At 39.6% G+C, this 23,765-nt stretch overlaps 1 protein-coding gene across 1 annotated transcript in view; it reads right to left on the minus strand.

Moving 5' to 3' along the window:
* Positions 1-16,068, minus strand: part of OLFM3 (olfactomedin 3) — a 45,835-nt gene extending 29,767 nt beyond the window's left edge. Inside the window, 3 exon segments of the mRNA XM_006026773.1 lie at positions 2-96; positions 8,791-8,937; positions 15,940-16,068. Of these exon segments, the coding sequence (XP_006026835.1) occupies positions 2-96; positions 8,791-8,937; positions 15,940-16,068 (371 nt within the window).
* Between the last annotated feature and the right edge of the window lie 7,697 nt (positions 16,069-23,765).

Below are 23,765 nucleotides of genomic sequence, written 5' to 3' on the forward strand. Positions count from 1 at the left end.
CAGCCCTTTCATTTGTGTTTCCATTTTTAAAACGTACTGGAAATCCCTTTGAGTCCGCAAATTTAAAACTTCAATAGACTGGGACATATTCTGAACCTGTTAAAAGAAGAACACTCTCTAAATGCACTCTTTTTCAATATATCTGTAGGTAAATGTCAAAAGGTAAAATGTCATGCTTCAGTCAGTGCTTCGATTATTAGCTATTTTATACCACTGGAGCTTTGAATTCATAACTGTATAACCATATGGAAAACAGGCCACATTCTGGCAGTCACACTTGGGTAACCCCACAGAAATCAGTGGTATTGTTTCAGTAAAAATAAGAAAGAAATGTTTCCAAAAGACATTATACATACCCTAAAGAAAGCTGTTGAATACTCTGAATATTCAGCAGGGGGAAGAAATGTCCTAGGGCAGGGAATCATAAAGGAGGTTTGGGACTTAATATTCCTGAACAAAAAGACATAAGCATTCAATAGCTCAGGGAAATATAATGTATGACTGTTATTGAGGATCTGATTTAAGTTTTAATTCTCAGCCATTGCTCTACATAAAACTGTTTACAGAGGGTCTGAAGGAACAGGGTACGAATGTGAGTTAAAGATCTTAAAATTTGACTTTATTTACGTCTATGGAAGACTTGAAGTTATAGTTGGCAAATAAAGTATTAATTGCCATTTAGACAGAAGTTAAAGTATGTTAGGCAGTCTTTCAAAGGTTTATCTATCAAGGGCTATGCATCTGCCATGGCTGTTGGAAGTAATTATTTAGCATCTCACATTATTCAGATCTCATATCTAAGAGAGCAGATATAGTTCTCATCTTGTACACCAAAATAAATCAGGAGAATTCCAGTGAAGTCAGTGGAGTTAAATGGCTGAAATTAATGCGAGAGAGAGACAGGGTCTCCTTTAAAGAACTGTGGCACTTCAGGTTTCAATAATCATAAAAAGAGTTTTGCAAAGCCCTGTATTTTACATTCTCGTGATGCACTAATTTAAATGTCAATACTTTGCAAAACATCATGGTATCAGAATAAAGGCTGATACTTACATTTTAAGAAGGAACAGATCACTGTTTTCTGTGAGTGGGAATAAAAGCCCAATCTTCAGGCTTGGTCCTGATTCTTCTTCAGTGGCAAAATTCCTATTGGCTTTAAAAGAAGTAGGCTAGGACACTTTGGGAACCCTATCAATTACTGGTGTGCATAAAAACTTTTTTTTTAAATAACATTTTACAAAAGACTGCTTTAGCACCACTGTTAGAATTTTTCTCTTCATTGGCCACATCTACACATCTGCTTTATTGTGGAGTTGACTAATTAGCTCACAGTAAAGCATCACAGTCTACACATGCTCCAGTGTTAGGGCACAGTAGTACTGTTGGAGACAGTACTATCCTACAGAAGAGTAATAAACTGTACTGAAACACACATGTAGACAGTGACTGGGCAGGGGCCAGACTCCTGGCTTCTGCTTAGTTACACAGCTCCACATGTTTGGCACTCTTGTGCCATGCCTGACACTGCCGCCTGGAGCCTGGGGCTGACTCTCTGAGCCTGCTGCCAACCCGGGCCAGCTCTGCCCCAGCTCAAAGTGCTGCTGTCCCACGTACATGTGTAGATGCTGCCCCCAGGAGCAGTTCACTGAAGCTCATGGTGCTCCGGAGTTTATTGCATCGCATTAATTGCACATGTAGATGCACCCACTATAAATACTTCATTCAGAATTACCAAAGATTCTTGAGAAATATTTCCTATATCTAATGTAGATTGAAAAAATCAGCATCATTACTGTTATATTTTTTAGGTAGCAAGCTTTTGGGGACTAGAATTACATTTTTATTCTGAATTTGTACAGCTCCTAGCATAACTGTGACCTGATCCATGACTGCAGTTCTTAGGGAACATCTATTCTGCCACTTTGTTGAACCCTGGAGCACTGCTATGGCCACTTGGTCACTTGCCTCTACTTCATGCATAACAAACAGCAGCCATTAGGCCAGGTAGGCACCTTCAAAGGACTCTGGGTGCATCTACACATGCATTTACATCACATTAAACTTAGTACTCAGTAAACAGAAATAGGCCAGCTTCTACACATGCAGGTAGTAGAGGGCATTAGTGCACAAAAGTTAGTGCCAAATCAGTCCATACACACAGTGTTATTGCACAGTAAGGTGTCTACATGTGTGTTACTGCACAGTAACTAATCGGGTGTAAATTTGACACCTGCATCATACAGGTATCAAATTTACACACAGGTTGGTATAAGTCACCATAATTACTGTACGGTATGGGCATGCATGTGTCGATACATGCCTGTACTGTGCAGTAATTTATGGCTACTGAGCAGTAATTTAGAATACTGCACGGTAACTGTGCATGTATAGATGCATCCACTGAGTAGTAAGTATACCTGGGACTCAGAGCCCAAGAACACAGCTTTAGGCATGTGTTCAGTGCTCCTCTGAAGTGCATTGTGTAATATCCGGGTTTGGGCTCTCACAGAGCAAGAGGGACCAGGCTGGGTGTACTTCATTGTGGCTGTCCGTGACTTGGCACAAGTATAGTGCAGACCAGCCAAGAGATGCCAAAACAAAACAGATAAAGTAATGATACATTCTGATTTTGACACGTCCTTAGCTTTGTATTTGAGCTCTCCCACTTTAATTATAGACTTATAACTGAGCATATAGTTAATGTTTTGCTAAATTGATCAGGCTTCAGCAGGCTCAGTCCCATAATGCCCTAAGGGCAAGATTCTATTTCATCTATTACGTTCATGTCTCTGAAAAACATGGGTGCAAAAGATGGGTGAGTCCTTTCTCCTCTTCACTGATTTTTTTGATGACTTTCCCTTATATTGAAGATGATGATGTGTTATTAAAGTGTGACTGGATTAATGGATTTTCATGAGCTGAGCTGCATAGAATAGAATTAGATTCCAATGAGATGTCCAAAAGGTGAAATCATATCTGGCTCTAAGTGCCTCTACCATTCTACCTGGAATGCAAGCTTTAATACCATATTGTGTAAGATGGCTCAACAACTAAAACTCTCTTCAGTAAAAAGAGGGGCTGTTGTCATTGTATCTTTCATAAAGGGATTTTAGTCACTGGAGTTATCTTCTTTACAGTAGCTGCTACATCTATTATCCATCAAGATATGATACCTGGGATAGCTCTTGCCTCAAGTATTTTGAATGGAATTAGTTGAGAGTTGAGAGTTGGAGAAGTTTTTTTTATTTATTGTAGAGGGAATTATTTGAATTGTGTGTATTTAGAAGGATGCAACACAACCCATAACATTTGAGATTTTACTGTAAAATTCAGTTATACAAAGGGTGTGCATACCATAGGATGAGGGCTTGTTTATGGTTTTATAAGCAGAAATAAAATAAATAACTTTATTCAAATACAGTACCAGATATAGAAACAGACATTGACAAAAATGAAGATTCAAGCAATTAATAAAGAATAATTAGGACAAAAGAACTCTAGATACAACTTGCCCACTTCCCTTTTTAAGGCAAGGGTAGCTTGAGTCTTTATAAGCTTTATGAATCTTTTAAGTATGTACTCATGTTTGTCAGTGAAAAAATATTCAGGGAAAAAACCAGCATCTTTACTAGTTATAAAACTGAAACAGAACACTAAAATAGGACATTTTGTTCTGATTGTTCTCATGGATTTTGTATGTTCAGTAAATTAATGGCCAAAGTTTATTTTAACTCAGTTGATCAATACAGAAAAAAAACATGTATGACTAGAAAACATTAGTGGTTCAGTTCTTGCTCAAGTAGAATTAATATTGACTATCCATTCTAATGAATGAAGGGCAAGACTGTGCTGACAAGTATATATAAACTTTGAGCTCTTATCCACAATTTTTAATTAATGGCCCATTATATTAACAACGGTTCTATAATACTTTATGGTTATTATACAACCTGAAATGACCTAATGTAATGTCCAGTTGAAAATATTTTTAAAAGAAGTATAGATTTTCTGTCAATAATCTAGTCATTAACATTTTAGAAGATACTATTAATGGAATAAATTCATATTTTTTCCTCTTCTAGATTTCTAATTACTGAAATTAAGCAAGTAAACCCCATGAGAGCTGTGAGAAAATTTGGAAGATTTCCTTTTGCCAGAAGCTACATTAATCAGAAATTACTACAAACTACAACATATGGGTACACTAAAGTAGGGATGTGATGATATTTGCCAAGACATTAGTTAAAAGCAAATACTTTGTGAAGATTGATAATTTAGGTTTTTTTGTGTGTCAGATCAAAGGGTTAGTTGTGAAAGAGGTCATGGTATGGACTTCAAAGAGAGAGAGAGAAAGAGAGAGAGAGATTAAAACCTTTGTCATGAATATTTAAATACCTGGGAAACATGCCACAGTGAAAGCTCTGGAGAATGACATTTCCAAATATTTTATCAGCAAGATAGATGCAGTATTGACAGCAACAGACACTCTCTATATTCCTTTATCTCCATATTTTCTATGCATCTTAGAGGAACCCCCTATATGAGTAGCAAGAGCGTTGACCTTTCTACCACTGTAATGTCCTACACTCCTCTTATACCTAGTCATAAAGTGCCATGTGGCTTCTAGGAATGGGGAAAGGGGGCAACTGTTCAGAATGCTTGCAGTTATATATTGATAGTCTGAACTTTGCTGGAAGATAATTGGACTGATTTTGATCTCACTTAGCGTTCAAATAGTGCCAGATAGTGACTTTAGTGGTAGGATTATTTGGAATTTAATCTCTTACAAGTGAGATAAAAATCAGGTCTTATCTGTTTTTTGGAAAATTAAGAGTCCTGTTTTAACTTGGTTCAATTTAGGGACCTGATATATACATGTGCATGCATGTACAAATTAAGACTTATTTTAAGTTCAGTGTTCATTCCCTACATATTTATTACTTCAGATCCAAACATTTTGTTTCACCTATGTTGCTTCTGTGGTATGAAGTAAGTTGAAAGTTCAGATTTTCCCCAGGTTAAAGGAACACTATTTTGGTACAACCCCAACATAACTGGCTCTACCACCCACTAAGCCTTGCCTAAAGAGGGAGACCATCTGCTTAGCTGGGGAAAAGGAGGGTGACACAAACACCATTTTTGCTTTCCAGTGATCCTTGGCTAATAAAATTGCCTACTGGCTGCTATTTGCTATAAGGCCAAAGTGACTCCAAGATTGAAATGGAAAGGTTCCTCTCTAGGCTCCTCTGGGTGCATCCAGACAACCACACATGTGCAGGGGCACACATTTCCTGTGGAACAAATAGTAGCAACACATATTTGTGCTGCTGCTTTTTGCCTCAGGGCATGCCCCTGCACATGCACTCTGGTGTGTAGCAAATTAACCCAGGTGGGATAGGGAAGGATAGCAGCTTTACCTGTGGTCCTGAGGGCCTCCTGGGACAGCAGTGGACCCAAACCAGCTGCTTGGAGCCTGGCCAGCACCCAGATCTTGGTTCTGGTCAGCCAGGCTCCCTTTCTGTTGGGATCTCCAGGTGTCACATTTTAGCACCATGCTGCAAATTAGTGGCAAATGGGTGCATGTATGCCATGTGCAGTTTGCGTCACCTTAAAGCTTTAAGGCACTGAAAACCACACATCATGTATGTTTATCTGGACATGCCCTGTAAATCCAATCTGAGACAAATCTAAATTAAAAAAGGGGGGAGAAGAGGGCAGGGAATTGTGCTAAGACTCTACAAATTTCAACAGTATTTCATGCTGTGGCCTTGAACTCTATGCTTGCAGCAGCTCTCACTGAACTCAGTAATAAGCTTTGCCTGTGCAAGATCTGGTTCCATATTTGTATTTCTGTGATGTTACCATCCATAAATGTTTTGGAAATAAAGTATTGAAAAGTGTGTGTTGACAAATATGTTTTTAGTCCTAAATTTTGTGTTATTCTCTGCCCTCGTTGTTTAAACATATTCTCCACCAGTGGTTATATATAGGGACTCACTTAACTTGTGGGCATATTTCACGGACATTTCATGGTGGCCCTGGCCCTCAGCGCTGATTGGCGGGGAGACCCCACCTCTCAGCACTGATTGGTGGAGAGCCATCAGGGAAGAGGAAGAATGAGGGGGTAACCAGCATCTTGATTGCTGGCTGTTCTTGATTTAGCCCCACCCCCAGAACACTGATTGGCAGAGAGGATTCAGAGGAGTAAGGAGGGGCAGGCACCATCTTGTCTGCTGCCCTGCTCATGGTGTACTGCCAGCCAGTACCTTCCCCTCCCAGGCAGGCTGTGAGGCCCACCCAGGAGGGGAAGACTTAATAAAAACTTATTTTTATTAAGTTGTTTTGTTTCATGTATTTTGCAGGCAACTCTGGTTTTCATGTTTTCCAGGAAATCCATGAAACCACAATTTAGGTAGGTTCCTAGTTATATAATAAGCCAAAAGATGGTTACTGCTACTGGGGATGCAAAATAATAGTTTGTGTTTTGATAACTAGAGGATTTTTTCATAATGTCCTATGCAAGATAAACATAAGGGGTAATTGTGTAGTACTACAATGAATGGGTACAACCAGGGCAGCAGCCCCAGCCACTGACTCTGGTTGTGGGGAGGGGGGGAGGTGAGGGGGGGAAAAGGCACACGTAAATAGCAGTAGTTGTGTGCTGGCCTGGTTGCCACCACTTGCACTGCACTGGGCACTCAAGTGTACAGTAACACCTTTGAATATAATTTCCTTATATGGAGTAATGTAGTTGCACCTGTGATGACAGTCTAGGAAATATGTGTAAGACAAGGATTTTTGTGAGTGATGTTATTTATTGGATCACCTGCATTGTGGGGATAGATTTAGACAAGCTTTCAAATGCAGTACATTCTTCTTTTGGTACCTTCTATTATAATATAATCAGGGATAGATCCAGGGTGCATGCAGTGGTGCATTTGCACCCTGCCTTTGATTCCTGCTCCACCAAATTTTAAAACCAACTTCCTTTGCAGTGGCAGCAACATTTCTATTCAGGCAGCAATGAGGCAGTCATTTGACTTCATGGCTTATGATCTACCTGATTCCTTCTAAACTCTTCTTTCCACAGGAGTTAATGATCCTCTATCTTTTTTTAATGGGTTGATGCTTCACTAATCAGGGTATTCTTTTGCAATTCTGTTGTCTGTTAGTTGCCCTTGCTAATGTAGCTCCTATTTCACAGCCCTGCAGACTGTTTTTAGCTCTAGTGAAAAACATTAAATCAGGTGTGGAAACATTAATTCAGGAAAACCAACTCAGGTGTGGAAATAACTTTCAATGAAGCATTTCACTGGCAACATGCTCAAGAAAAATAGATTCATGTTTTATGGATTTGAGAGAGATGCAGATTTAATTCTAATGACAGCAGGACTAAAGATACAACAGTTTAAAATTATTTTGCCTAATTTTGTGTTTTTGTACATAATATATGGCATAGAAAATTAATATACCTTCCAATAAAATTATATTTGTTTTTGCTTTGATCTTAAACTGAATAATAGAGCCCTAGACCTCCAGTATATTTGTAAAGCTACTACTTTGTTTTTAGCTGGATAAAAATGTGTTGTATGTGATGATGTAACACATCGTTTGCACCCCTCTTTCAAAATCCTAGATCTGTCCATGAATATAACCCATCTAACCTTTGATTAATTTAACCGTACATGCATCTGTGAATAAACATAGTGGGCATGTCTACACAAGACGCTACACTGCCATAGCAACGAGCTACAGTCACGTAGCATTGGCAGATAGAAACTCTGATGCCACAGCTATGTTGCCATAACAATGCGCTCCCTCCACTGGTGATGTGTAGGGGGTGCATGCAGGTGCACGTACACCCGCTGTGCATAGTGTTGCACCCCCTACAAAAAGGTGCCGTTCACCGCCCCTCTCCCCCTGCCACCAATACTGCTGGCGGCATCTGTGGGAGCTCACCACTTACCGCTGCTGCACTTCCGCTGCTGCCACCACACTCCCACTGCCACTGTACCCCCACAGCCACCGGGGGCACGCGTCAGTCATGGCTCCCTCACTATAGCGCATTGCTACAGTAATGTAGTGGCTAAAAATAACTGTGCACTGCCAGCATAGCACAGTATGGGCTGTTACTGCACCATAATTTAGTACTTCCACAAGGAAGTACTAAATGATGGCGCTGTAACAATGGCGCCATAAGGGCACATGTAGACGCACCCAGAGTGTAAGACTCTGGTAGTTTGGCAGAAAGATAATATTGAACAGGATGCAATAATTTATTGTATTTAAGGAACTAGCATATGAACAAGTGGCAACTATTTGGAATAATTCATATTTTAAGGAAATTAGTTTGCAGATGATATAATGTTTGTATTGATATGTTACAATCTGTTAATGAGTTTCAAGGGAATAAGCTTCCTATGATTTGGACAGGGGACCTAGTCTGAATCTGCGCTTCTAGCAGATTTGGACTGGGATTTGCAACTACTTTTATGAAGAAAAAGTATCTTGATACTGACATGTGAGCTTTTGTGAAAGTTAGAATTCAGGGGGTGAAATACAAAAGAGAATATGCAGCATTAAGCTGCCAGATCAATGACACAGATGAGCAGAGCTATACTGTAAAGAAAGAGATGAAGTGTGATTAAGGGTGGAAAAATGGGAAGGGATATAGAGAAATAACTTTTGTTAGATTACTATTGAAAAAAGTATCACTTGTTATTTTACAGAGGGAAAGGAAATTATTCCCTTTAGTAGAAAAAAAAGGAGGACTACATTTGGGAGACTTACCTTCTCTAGCAGTTGTCTAAGTTGCCTGCTTTTGGCATCTCTGGAACACAGGTTTTGTTCTGGTGCAACAACAGTACAAATACATCGGCCATCAGGATCTTGGGCTGAACTATACACTTGCCACCCTTCTTTAGGGCTAATTTGAGTCTATAACAATATAATATAATAATACAGTTAATAAGCATGGAAAAATTGATATTCATGAATATGTTTTGGAATTTAATTTTAAATTAATCTAGGAAAATATGCTTGTTCACTTACATGATGTACATGCTCAAAATCAGGTGTCATTTAGTTATGATTTATTGTTCTCTTAACTGATAATTGGCAATTTTGCACATTTACAATTTTCTATCATGTATAATACCTTGTTAACAGTTCTTTGGAAATGCCTGACAAAGCTATATAATTACAAGTGTCATATTCAATCTGGACAAGAACAGTTTTCCACAGCACATGTTCATTGATTGCATTCTTTGGGTATTAATAGAGAACAAATACCATATTTGCTGAAGATACGACAGCCCCCCCATTAATTAGATTCTATATATGGAAAATTTATAAATTAGTTATAATTTTTCCATGTATAGAATCTAATTATTGGAGGTTTGCCTTTAATTTGTTCCCTTCTGACTGATATACCAGGGAAAATAAATCTGGGGGATCCGGTAGTCCCCTTGCACTCTGGTCCCCAGCCCCAACTTCTGGCTCCTGCATCCCCTACCCCTCCCTCCTTACTGTCATACCCTACTCTCCTCCTGCAAGTGGAAGTGAGGGGCAAACTTGAAAACACTGGGTGCATCTACATGGGACATTTACTGAGCAGTAGACTAATTAGCTATGCAAGTAAATGTCTTGTGTCCACATGTCCACTACCAGGCTTCAGGAAACTAATAAACTCCACAGCAGAAGTAAATACAAGTATAATCTTGCTGTGGAGGTTTTTACTCTGCAGCACTGCACAGATATGTGCTGATGTATACAAACAAGGGTGCTTCAATGAGGGGGTTGCTTGCTGGTTAGCCCCACACTGGAGCACCCTTGTGCCCCAGCTAGCCCCTCCACAGCACATTGAAATGAGTTGGAGCAGCCCCGGGCTGGCAGGCTGATACCCACCCCAGACCTCCTGCCAGCTGGTGCTGCTCTAACCTGCCTCAACATGGTGCAGTCCCAGGCACACGTTCAAATGGTATGCCAGGGAGCAATAAACTCTGGCACAATATGCACCAGAGGTTATTGCTGTGTGCTAATAACACAGGTAGACGCACCCACTGACTCTGGAAAAAACCTCCCTATAGCAATTTGCATATTGCTATAAGTACCCATAGATTTAATTTACCCAAGATATGGTCAGTTTTAGCACAGGCACTCCATACAACACACTTTTAAGCAGTACTTTAGCATTTAGTTATATAAATAATACAAACTATGCATGATATCAGCCCAAAGGCAAAACACTCATGATTTACCACATAGTTCACTGAGCTAGGCCCCAGCAGAATCCACAGCATGTTATGACATAGTGACCCTACAGCTCAGCACTTTTCAGTATGTATGTGCACTCCAGATACCCTCCACAAAGAATCTATGTGCTAATTAGACTCCCACTCATAACTGGCACTGGGTGTTCTTGTCATGGGTCCTGGGATCCTCCAAAAATTTATGTGTATGAGGCACAGGGCAATCTTGTGGTGGGTGGGGCACACTGATCATATGCAACAGGCTGAGAAAGGGGTCAATAGAGGGATTCTGGGTGAACTGTTTGGGACCCCATGTGGTGATGTTTGCCAGACATTTAAGGCTGGTGAAGAATCAGGAACCACTGGAAATGCGACAGAAAACCACAGCTCAGCTGTGGGAGTGAAGAAGTCAAAATATATGCAATGTAGTGGCTCACTATGACTTTAAAAAGAGTGGGTGCTGAGGGGGACTTAGTGCAATGGGCTCTACCCTATATTTTTCTCAGGTGGGTTGCGCTGATTTATCCTTGTGGTAGGTTCTTGTTATTTTGTTTACCTAATATGTACTGTGTTTTATAATCATGCTTTACATTGGTTGTATTTACTCACCTTCATAGCTGGTTTCCATTATTGAACAGTTAAACTGCTTTTGGCAGGGGTTTGATGATAGTGTATTTAATGATGTTTGTATGGAATTATAAGTGGGAAAAACCTCATTTTGTGTTCAAATAAATACAGTATATCCTTTTAGTATGGGTAGTTTCTACTTTAGACTAAAGTAAACAAAGACAGGAAGAAAAAAATATACATATACAGCCCCAAAGAGAGAGTAAAGCATATATGACTCAGATTGTAAACACAGCCATGTGGAACTAACTTATAGCCAGTGCATCTGAAAACAGGTTAGCAGGGACCCATTTTACTCTTAAAAGGCACTGCATACAGAAAACAGTCTTCCAGTTGTATAGTTACATGAACCAAAGGAAAAAATATAAATTGCCTCAGGGAAGTAAAATAAAAGGTCCAGTTTAAATAAGAGGAAGCAAATTTATTAAGACTGTTAAAGGTACTGGAAATCCTTAGCACATTATATTTTCAGCAATCATGGAAAAACTAAGAAATTCTCCTTATCTTATGTTTGCTTGCAATAGTGGCCTATATCCAAAAGCACTATCTATTTATCCTTCTAACTATAAGTCAAAAAACAAAAAAGTGAGTCAACATCCATTTTAAAAGATGTTTAAAAATGTATCAAGTGAAGCTGAGAGAGAAAGAGGATGACGGAAGAGTTGTAGGAGATAAAATGAACTCTAACATGTAATAGAAATAATTTTATTAAATTCTGGATTTAGAGATGACTAGTCAATATTAGGAATACTATGAATCAATATTAGGAGTATTGACTATTTGGAATAGCTGATGTTAGGAATTATTCTTTTTACATGCAGTACATGCAATGCTGGCATCTTTACTGCAAAACTCAAATCCTAATTACTGTCATTAATTAGACTAATCTTGTTTTTCAGCACAGTGTATATAAGTGCACAGTGTATCAATACAGAATGGATACAGTAATTGTCTATGCTGAGGCTAGAAGAAAAGCAGGTGATTCTTCCCAGCATGTCAGCTTAATACAAGAAAAGAGATGGGGCTTTATTTCTTACAAAGAATTTCCTGCAGGAGTCACTGAAGATAAAAGGGACCTCTTTTACTGTAGAGTTAATTGAAAGATCAAAACTGGAATATTCCTGTTTTGCAAAGAAAATAAAAGCCCATAATTTAGATGACTGTAAATGGAGGACAGCTGAACTTGCCTTAGGGTTTGCTAGAGAGGCATATTTAAGGTTCAGTGCTAAATTATGCCAAGTTTATGATGTTCTTCTAGCCTTTATTTTTTTAGGGTCCAGGAAGTCTAGTTTAACTGCAAGGGAGAAGAATAAAACCTAAACAAAATTACAGCTGCAGGAAAAGTTTAAATTGGTTTTGAATAGCTAGTAAAGTTGTAAGATGGAACAATTCAAGCTTGTTGAAGCAGCCAACCCTTACACTGTAAACTAAATTCAGGCGGGTAACTTATATGATTTTATCGAAGTTGTGTAGTCCTTGTACCCAGACAGCAATGCCAGGTAGCAGAACTGAGGCTGATTTTAAGTCCAAGTCTAAGGAAGATCTGCAAAACCCAGCAATGGCTTGTATAAGGTTGGCAACACAAGTACATATGCATGGTTATTCTTAATTTTTAGATGCACTGCAAACTTTGGGCCTTAGCATCATTTGTCACTGGCATAAATGAGGAGAAGTTCCAGTATATGAATAGGGTAGCATCAATATAAAATAAATAAAAACTAGGCTCAGGCCCAATCTATTATCAGAACTGTATTGTTTAGACCAGGGCTGTCCAACTAGTGGCCTGTGGGCTCCATGTGGCCTGTGAGGAGTTGAGTTGTGGCCCCCTGCATATTCCTCAGCTGCTGCTTCTGCATCAATCCAGTTACAACAGCAGTTGGAGTCTCTGGGCTTCCCCACTGCCTGTTGGGACAGTGTGGGGAGCAGAGGGTGCGGCTGAGACTGTATGAGTAAGTGGTGCACAACTCGGGTAGAGAGGGAGGGAGCTTCCATGGGGACATGCAGTGCAGTGGTTGGGAGGGTGTAGGTGGAATATCTCTGCAATAGAGCAGGGGATTATTCATACAGTATGTGGCCTAGGATACCCAGGGCTTACCCTGGCATGCCTCTGCTAGTGTGGCCCACTGGGCTTACAGCCCGTGGTTACTTAGAAGTTGGACAGCTGCAGTGTAGACTGCATTATCCAAATTATATTTATATGTTCTGATTATATTAAATATTTCACACACATTTTCTGATAAGAAGCATGTTTATTGGGTACCCACACTGAATTGTCTTACAATATGTTGTTAGACGTAGGGAAACTTGATCAGTCATAGAAGAAATGGGCACTACATTTTTTAAATAGCTATTCTAACTTTTATGTGTATACTCATTCAATAAGAAACCCTCAGCCACAGGAAAACTAGATTGTCATTGACTGCGCATTTAAATGAGTGATAAAATATTACCCAGTTTAATTTAGGCTTTAATTTAATTGGGTTAATTTAGTCTTTTGTTGTATTCTGCCTTTCTGTCTTTTCATACCATGAGGTTTCCTTTACTTCTTAGGATGGATCGAGCAGTCATGAGGGTGGGCATAGAAGGAAATATGCAAATATGTGCGTGTATAAAACACATCTTCATGCCACTTAAATTTTTCTGTCATATCTTCTACTTTGACATTTAATCCCAACCTCAAGAAGAAGCTGCTCGGCCTCCCAGGGAAGGCGCTAGAAGGCATCAAACCATATGAAAGCTGCTGACTTCATCCTCCAAACAGACTTGCTGCTGACAGGCCTTAGTAAGCAGACAAGAAAAGAAATAACTAAGCGTAGGAGGGAAGGAACAATAGTACATTGTCCTAATTCTTAAAAATCTTAGGGAAACAGAAGAAACCCCATGAAAAGACAAATACTTAACATACACTTGGAAGATAGCCTGCTACAGAATTTCTGTACTCCATGCCGAGAAGTTTTTTTTCCCTCTGCACATTCAGATACTTTAATAAAAATATTATAGTTGGCTATACTGTCACCACTGACAGGACAGTTACATGCTTTTAACTGAAAAACAGACTTCATATGACTAGGTAAGTACAGTCAAATTCTCTTCTGGAGCAACTACACTGACTTCAACAGAGTTATGACAAAAGAGAAAGTGTTTCTATTCCCTCTCCCCGCTCTTTTAACTGTCTCTTCCAGGTCAGGTCAAAAGTAGCAGTTTAGTAAAGGATATTATTGTTCCATTCCTTCATGTACAATATGTGTACTTTTCAATGAATGTGTACTGAAAAAGGACAATTAGAGATTTTTATACAAGAAAGTTTAAGTTTTCTTATGAATGCACTTTGGCATATCTTGGAAGATATGTTGGTCAAATATCAAAGATTAGCACTGAAATTACACACCATAGAAATAAGCAACCTTCATTGAAAGGAGTTTGAAACAGGGGAAACTCTCTTTATTTCAAGAAATAATGCTGTATTGAATATGGTAGGATTTTTCACTATCCAAATTTTAGAAGTCTGCTCAACTTAAGATATAAGGCTTATGTCCTATGTCCCGACTTCACTGATGCTCCAGTTACTCCATGCCTCACTAAAATGTAAAATATCCATGTTCACGCAGATTAAAGATGTTGTTTTCTCCATTTTAAAGTCATAAACACTATAAGCCAGATTCTCAGTGGGTATAAATCAGTAGACTCCTTTCAGGCAAAGGGAGACGCTCCATTTAAACTATTCAGTCTGACCCTGTAGAAATAGTGTGTGTGTGTGTATATATGTATATATGTGTATGTGTATGTGTATGTGTGTGTGTATGTGTGTATACACACACGAACACACCTATACTATGTATGTCCATGTCCCTTTGCTACTCGCAAGGTTACACTTGGTGTTAAATTAACAAGAACCCCACATCACTTGTGAATCGCAGTAGGAACTAGAGAGCCATTCAATAGCCAGTGTTATGATTAATATTACTGTTAGAACAAATAATGATTCCATCTTTCTCCCCTCTGTTACTGAATCAAACCAGCAATTAAGTATTCTAGCATAATAAAACAATAACTTCATAAGTAATGATTTTAAAAGCTTTTTGTGTGATAATTTTTCCCATGCATATGTAGTAAACTAAATATTTATTGATTAGTGAATTAATATTTAGAATTGAGATGTTCAGCCTTCAGAATAGTAAGCTATTCTACTTATACATCACATTTCAATTACACAGTGAGGATATTTATTTCCTAAGTATTTAGTATAGCACATTCTGTTTCAACTTCATTTGGTCTTTTACAAATACCATTCTAAAGTCCCAGAGTTCAACTGTCCAATTGAATTATTCATCAAATTTTTAGACTGACCATCAAAGTATCCAGGAACAGTTAATAGCACTTTTTTTTTTTAGTTTGACATTAGCAGATTGCTATATGTTGCTTTAAAATTCCCTGATATCTGAACATCAAACTTAAGTAATGAAAGAATTTAACTAATTACCTGGTATTTATTATCTACATTATTTCCCAGTGTGGCTGAATAAAGTCTCATTGCCAAGCTAAAAAGTACCTATGTCATTTTATGTTTAAAACATATTCACTTACATGATAGCATTGCAAGTTAAGAAAAATGAGAAGAATGTCTATTGCATATTATGGTGATAAACTGATACAGATAATAATGCTACATTAGAAAGAAAAGTGAAAGGAATCCTGCAGTTTAATTTCTTACTCTTTATGACAACTCTACATATTTTCTGAAGCAATGAATCTATGAAAAGACTCTAGGCAAAAGAAGCAAGCATTTCTTTAAAATGTTTTAACAATTCCCCCCACAAAACAGAGTCCTTTGTTCTTAAATACTTAATCATCCTATTTTAATATCTTCCTTTTTCATAGTAAGTCCACAGCATTCTCACAAATGTTTAGTTTATGTCTGGAGAACAGCATGCATTAAGTGACAATATGAAGATTAGTAGCTTAAAAATAAATTTACAAAGAGGCAACTTAAACCACAGGCTTTGTAGTAGCATAAATATCAGTTCATAATTAAGATCGCTTGCAACACATCAGAGCTACTTACTAGAGTATCTGAAGTGGTTAGTTTGGTGGTATTTAGTCCTACCAGAGATGGGAGAGTTTGGGACATCCAGTTAGAGATCATTGCCATGGTACTAAGCACAGCACCAAGCTTGAGCAGTGGAGGACTCATTGCTGTGGAGCTAATGAGTTTTCATAGTGACTGATTATCATCCTAGTGCGGGCTGGCAGTGAGAGGCGTGACTGCAGCACACAACATCCTCAGCATGAAAGGAGATCAACCTTCCCAGATTTAATCATCCATTAAAAAGCACACGTAGCCTCTTCAGCTTCTGTTCTTCTGCCTTTGCCAGCAAATACTTTTATACAGATGACCTTATGCTAACCACTAAACAAGCAATCCTTTATATGCCAATAGTCATTACAGTTTTCCTGATGGGCGGGGGAACAAACAAGATTTTAAGATGCCCCAGAATCAGTTAACGTTTTGTTAACTCGGCCCCTCTCAGTATAGTGATATAGTTATATTCCAAAATATAAAACCTGACATCATCACAAAACAACCCCTTCAGGTCTGTTCACCATTAGAAATATACTGGTATATAGGAACATATTTACTATAATACTCTGTATCAGTATTCATCTAAGGTAATGGGGGGTGGGAAAGATTATTACAGGCCCCCCAAGACATTGTTTCTAATAATTAATAATCAATTATTTGGTATAGCCACTTAAATTACTAATATAAATATTTCCCTAGTTTACAAAGTCTGTTGTTATACATCTGCAATTCATTAGAGCAGCACTGACAAAAAATACTTCCAAATTTGATTTTTCTTGTTAGATAAATTACATATTTTCACACTGAGATTTATTTCATCACAGGCAGTATAAGCATAGAATAAGAGAAGAGGAGGCATCTCTGCTGCTTTGGAGGAGACAAATAAAAAATAAATTATGCGCAGTTCAAGGAGGGTTAAGGGATTTATGACTCCTTAAATCTGCTTCTAAAACATCTGCTTTCTAATGTAACAGAATGATTTCCAAGTTCAGTGGCAAATTATGATAATTTGTAAGGAAGTCATATATTTATAAACTAACAACAGAAAAAAACCATGTACAACTAATTATGAGATGGATGATTTTTATGTATAGGACCTACATCGTGATACAACTCTAAAGAGGGTAGGCAGAGCAAGGGTTTCTTCAGAGCATTTATTTGAAAGGGAATTTAGTTCAAAGTTTGCAAGGAGACAGAATATTATATCAGTTCCAAAAGGGAATTCTGGAATTTGTTTCAGAATTTACTTCCAAAGAAATATATTTTTCTTAAACAATTTTGGCAGTTGATATAAAAAGAAAAATCTTTAATGAAATTGAAACAGATACATATTTATAGAGGTATGTAAGCTCATGAATGCATTCACTAGAATTAAGCATACTACCTACCATAAAACCTGTTTCAAATTCTCAGACCTTGTGTGCAAATTCTCTCAAAATGCATTTAAAATCATTTCAATCAATCCCTGTTATTTAACCCAGGTATGGAGAAAATCAATCATTGTCTTTTTTTAAATTAAGAAATAATGGAAAAACACATTGCGAGTCACCATATAATTTTATGAGGGTCCTTTCAGTGCAAAGATTTAGCAGTAAATACATAAATCTAAATATTAAATATTTTCCTGTAATTACATATTGAGCTAAAATTGTAAAAGTTTCAGGATAATGAAAAAAGTGTAACCCAGTGAAGGGAGCACTTGAAAATCCACTAGATTTTAATAAAGCAGTAATAATAAAACCTGAAGCTACATATTTTTTGAATTGTATTTCCAACAAATCAACCACAATTAACAGAGTTTAAGCTGCGTGGCAAACTGGTGGCTTACATATTAATCAATTTTGCTCAACGAAATAAAATATTGAATCTTGGCAATTTTCCCCCCTCTCATACATAGTTCTTTGGTGTGAAAGGTTTTTGAAGCCCCTTTTTAAATATTAGAATGACAACCAACTTTAAACTGCCCATGGGTTTTTATATGTACCTTAGTTGGAAAGTCATACTCTTCAAGATCCTTTGCAGGGGATATTAAAATGAATGCTAATAGTTCAGATACTGAGATGGGTCAAGAAAATTTGGGAGACACTGTTGTCTCTAAGCTCCCTTTACTCTTCCCCTGGTCGTGGGGGCAGCTGGGAAATAAACAGGTCCTATTGAAGAAACCACAAAACTATTCTAACTTTGGTTAGAGATTTTTTTCTAGGACTCAGGATTCCCCTCTTTCATATCTCTAAGGAAATCTTTCCACCAGGGGCATCTGATCTAGTGTCTCTATACCAGCAAACATTTCCTGCACAGGATGTTGGGGTAGGAGGGTCATTAGATACCCAATTAAGTGAGCCTTAAATCCCATTGGCATCTAAAAATTAGTAAAAAGGAGACATGGGCAAGGCCAAAGAGCTAGGCTTTTTCTCTTTAGTACATAAAATATTAATGTATGAGGGAATGGAAATCTCAAGAGCCAGAGTGATCCCTTTTACATTATTATTGTTTATAAAGGCTGGTTTGCAAAGCCCTTCCCAAGGCTTAATGTATTTGGCTAAAAGGAAGCTGAACAAATGCAAGCATTGATTGGTTTTGCAGAAACTGGCCAATTGTACTGACTTTACATATGAGTCCTGCTGATACTCTAAATAATGCACTTCTGGGCTACATCCACATGAGCACAGGTGTTTTTTTTCCCTGGGGAAAAGTAGCAGCAGCACACCTTGTGCTGCTTCTACTTGTCCCCGGGTAATGCCTGAGTCACGTGCACTCTGGTGTGTAGCAGGTAACCCTGGGTGGGGTAGGGGAGGCTGGGGCCAGCCACTGGGCTGGTCCCATCAGGCTTACCTGGGATCCTGGGGGCCTCAGGGAGCTGCAGCCGTGGTGCTCCTGAAGCAAGGAGCCTGGCTAGCACCTGGAGCATGGCTTAGGCTGGCCAGGCTCCAGTTTTGGGCAGTGCTTGCTGCTGCCACGTGTGCTGCCCTGCTTTCCTTTGGTGTGGGTTTTTTTACCCTGGAATCTCCCAGGGTCAAGAAACCCCCCTGCAGCATGGGAAATGCCTGCATATGTGTTGTGTGGTGCTGTAGATGGGTCTGTGGGGCCACATACCATATATCTGTGTTTGTCTGGATGTGGCTCTGATGGCCAAAGAGCTGCTGGTTTTTCCTTTTTTGTTTTCCCTAAAGCTGATTAGTGCATACACTAATTTGGTACAAGAAGAAAATGGTCATCTTCATACAAGAAGACTAGAGCAGCCAACCCAAATTTCCCATCCATAATTGAAAAAAATGTAATCATTTGCTGCAACCAACCAGTTTCTTTACAGGAACTTTTCTTCTGCCTTCTTCTTTTCTCAAACAAAGAAATGAGGTAGAACTAATTCCTCTATTGCTATATTTCCTGAAGACACAAAAAATGTGAGCTCATGGGATATTTAGGACTTGTACTTGTACTTGACTTCTTTGGATCATTAAGGAGCAGAATACTTGTCCACTCATCAGTTGGCCAAGGCAGGCAGATGCCTTTCTTTCCTTCCCCTGCTCCCATGCCACTGCCTGTGGGGCTGGGGAGGCTGCCTCCACTCTGTGACAGCTGGGGGTGGGCCCACCAGACTCAGCTAGAGCATACAAGCTGAAGCAGAGGCTAGCCCACCTGACTTGAGAGGGAGATAATGGGGGGAGGCTGCAGTGCATCCTGGGATGTTGGGGAATGGAGACCTACCTTGTGTTGGGAGTGGATCTGGGACAGAGGTGTGATAGACTGGTTTAACCTAATTCAGTTAAGTCTGATACTACATCCATCCAGGTCTACTACCTTAAACCTTTTTCAGACATTTTGAACCTGGTGTATGTTCACTGAACTTCTGTTCTGTTACAGTTTTAAACCGGTTTCTGATCACTTACACTGGTTTGTGTGTAATGTCTGCCCCTAGCTCATATGAGTTCCCTCAAAATAGATCTAAAGCATGCTTCTCTTCAGATGCTAATTATGCTACCTCCAGTGTTTTCATCCCCAGTCATTCTGAGAAGAATAATCCTGAATACAGAATCTATATCCATACCTATGCTTTGCAGTGCTGAGGATGAACTAGTTTGACAGGATTGGACTGTAGAAAGTTCTTAATCCAGCACTGCCTCTGACTTTCTCTCTCCCCCCTTAAGTGGGTCATTTATCCTCTATATTCCCCCATCTGTAGAAACAGTAGCACAAGTAAGGTGGGGTGAGGGAGGCACCCACTCTGGGTGCCAACTATGAGAGGGTGCTGGGTTCCCTCACTGCCATAGGAGCTGGGCAGGGCAGTGCCATAGCAACCAGTGTATCTGGGGACTGGTTCGGGGAGGGAGAGTGGGTAAGTGGAGCAAGCAGAATAGTGGAATAGTGCTCCCCTCTTCTTTCTGCCCCCAGGAGCCTTTGCAGAAGCAGGGGAAACCCAGTTTTTTGCAGAGGAGCTGGGCAGTGCAGCATTGCACTAAATAGTCTATCTGGGGGTGGAAGGTGAGTGGTGTAAGCAGAATGGTGCTTCCCTATGCCCACACCAGGTACTCAATGAGAAGTCTACGCCACGGTGTAAAAAGGAGGGTCCTGCCTGACATGGAGGGCAAATAACTAATGGTTGCAAATTGTGTTGAATGAAAACATTCATTTATTAGTGCTTCTTATTAACTTCTCTGTAGATGTTTCTTTCTCTTTCCAAGTTTTAAGGTTACTCTTTGAAAATGCATAACTTTTTGGCATGTTTCTGAAGATTAAGACATTGTAGATTTGAAATTATAACAGGTGGATTTTAAGAGAAACTTCTAGCATTACAGGAATGGCACAAAACCAAATTAGGAAATTGTACCACAGTTGTGAAAATTTGCTTGATTTGAACTGTTCTATAAAAGTTGTAATAAATTATTTGGAAAAGATCAACTCAATCCTCACTCATCTAACTTAGAATGGGGCTTCTCGTATGCATAAATCCTCACAGACATCTGGATACTGGCAGGGAAAAAATTAAGTATAAAATATATATCATTTCTTTCCTTCTCTTCTCTCCTTATGCATGCTTTGCTTGTAACTGATTGGAAATAAACAATTGAAAGCTACTGCTGCAGTATAAAAAGTGAGTTTTAATAACTGGGAAGAGCACTGGCACTAATCTACCTTCTTCACCTGTCATTGCATCTGCTCAGTTGCATAAAAAATATTTTCATCACAAATAGAACTTAATATAAAAGGCCTAGTTTTGACTGTGCAGGTATCAAGACTTTAAAGAAGAGAGCCATTCTCTCTTCTTTGTTGGATAAAACAACAACATACCCAAGGCACTGAGACATCATCTCAAGGACATCTCAGGGAGTCTTACAACAGCAAGAACACTGTTAAAGAAAACTGGCAAGACCTGACTTGGTCCTTTACTAAGTTGAGAATAAAATTTTCAACTTTAGACCTGAGTAAAGACTCTTAATGCCTTAAAACTTTTCTAGCGGCTCTTCCAGCTATAGGGTTTATTCAATCCAAAATATCACAAAAAACCCTTGCCTCTCAGACATTCCCTGGACCATCACAGCTACAACAACACTTCAAGCCTTTCGGTATAATGCTATTTGCTATATTGAGGCTCATGTGTAAAGACCCATTAGTGGCCTCTATCTTGTATATATTCACCATTATATGAAGATTGGAACTGTAGGTTGTTGCTCTAAATGTGTAACTTAAAATAACAGAAATTCTGGGTAACCTTGTTTAAAGATAGGCTTGCAAGCCCAGTTTACGTGGTGATGTAAACAGGAAAACACTGACTAACTGTTTCCCACAGAAAGACAAATGAAGTAATTGAAACCCATTGCCATAAGACTGAGACTCATTGGGCATTTATAAACTTGCTCTGGGAGGCAGGAGGGGTACTTTAATTAGTGATCCATGCTAATTAACTGTGCCTAAGTGTCATGTGTATCAGCATCCCCGTGCTGAAAAAATGGTGGTGGGACGCTTTGAACTAAAGCTCATTTAATGAGCTTTAGTTCAAAGTGCCCCACAGCCATTTTTCAGCACAGGGACACTGATACATTTGATGCTGGAGGCTGCTGGAGTACATTAATTTCTGTGCTTCAGCACATTTGATTAATCGATTAATTGAGTCTGCTCCAATGGGCTGGATTTACAGCACATTAGCGCAGCCTCCCTGCATGTGTGTAAGTGCCCATCGTTCAGAGTCAACTGAAAAACTTCAAAGACTTAGTCAAACAGTTGTTAAACAATGAATGTGGAACCTTATCATAAATTCTTACTTATCATAAAACTTATCTTACTTATCCTCTGGGGAAGAGGCTCTTCTCAACCAGACTAGCTGACCTGCTCGACCTGGCTTTAAATTAACCCCGCTGGGGGATGGGTGGATACCCACCAATGCAAACCCACTAGGCAGCTACTGCATAAACAGCAGGTTCTCAAGGGAATCCAGACCTACCCCAGCCCTGAAATAGTGTCTGCCTGGGAGTACAAGGAAGCCTAGGGCTTCCAGTGGGATACTTACGTGTTTATACACCAATGCCAGGAGCTTGGGGAACAAACAGGAGGAACTGGTCCCCCTGATAAACAAGGAAGACTACAGTCTCATAGGGATAATGGTGACCTGGTGGGACTCCACCTATGACTGGGCCACAGGTATAGATGGTTATACCCTGTACGGGAGAGATCATGCAGATAAAAGTGGTAGGGGTGTAGCTTTCTATGTCAAGGGAAGCTACATGTCCCTGCAAATTGACATTGGAACCCAGGGAGGATGACTGGAGTCGCTCTGGGTTAAAATACGTGGGGAACATGGCACTGGGGATATCATGGTAGGAGTCTACTACAGACCTCTTAACCAAAAACAAGAGCTAGACCAGGAACTCTCTGGGGAACTGGCTGAGGATGCATGCTCTCGGTGCCTGGTTGTCATGGGAGACTTTAACTACCCGGACATCTCACAGAAAGAGCACTCGTCCAAATCTGATCGGTTGCAAAGCTTCCTCACATGTGTGGACGGGCTCTACCTGACTCAAGAAGTCTATGGGCTGACAAGAGATAAAGCGTTGCTGGACCTGGTACTGGCCAAAGGGGATGATCCAGTCAGTGACCTAAGAATTGATAGAAACCTGAGTGATAGTGACCATGAGCTGATCACCTTTACTATTCCTCGTAAAGCTGGCAAGTCAGTCAGCAATGCAGAAGTCCTCGACTTTAGGAAAGCTGACTTTGACAAGGTCAGGAGGCTCATTGTCTAGACCCTAAGGGACCATGATTCGACAGGAAGAGGAGTTCAAGAGAAGTGGTTGCTCCTCAAAGGAGCGATTCTGACAGCACAAGGGTTGTCCATCCCATTTTGGTGGAAGGGTGGCAAAAGGGCACAGCAACCCACTTGGCTCAGCAGGGAACTCAAGGACCTCCTACTCCTAAAAAGAGAGACTTATAAAGGATGGAAGGCTGGAATAACTACCAAGGAGGAGTACTCAGCATTGGTCCATGCCTGCAGGGAGTGAACCAGGAAAGCCAAGGCTGCAACCAAGCTCCATCTCGCTTTACATATCAAAGATAACACAAAGTCCTTTTTCAGATATGTAGGGAGTCAGAAAAAAAGCAAGGGTAACATTGGACCCCTGCTGAAAGAATGGATAACCGACACCCAGGAAAAAGCCAACCTGCTTACTGGGTACTTCATGTCGGTCTTTCACCAGCCCAAAGGGACTGCCCTGCCTAGCTTGATGCAGGATGGCCAGGGTGTATTTATACCCAGCATCAGTGTAGACCTTGTAAGGGAACACCTTGAGAGGCTGGACATCTTCAAGTCAGCTGGCCCC

Source organism: Alligator sinensis, unplaced genomic scaffold (assembly GCF_000455745.1).
Source record: "Alligator sinensis unplaced genomic scaffold, ASM45574v1 scaffold709_1, whole genome shotgun sequence".
Lineage (NCBI taxonomy): Eukaryota > Metazoa > Chordata > Crocodylia > Alligatoridae > Alligator > Alligator sinensis.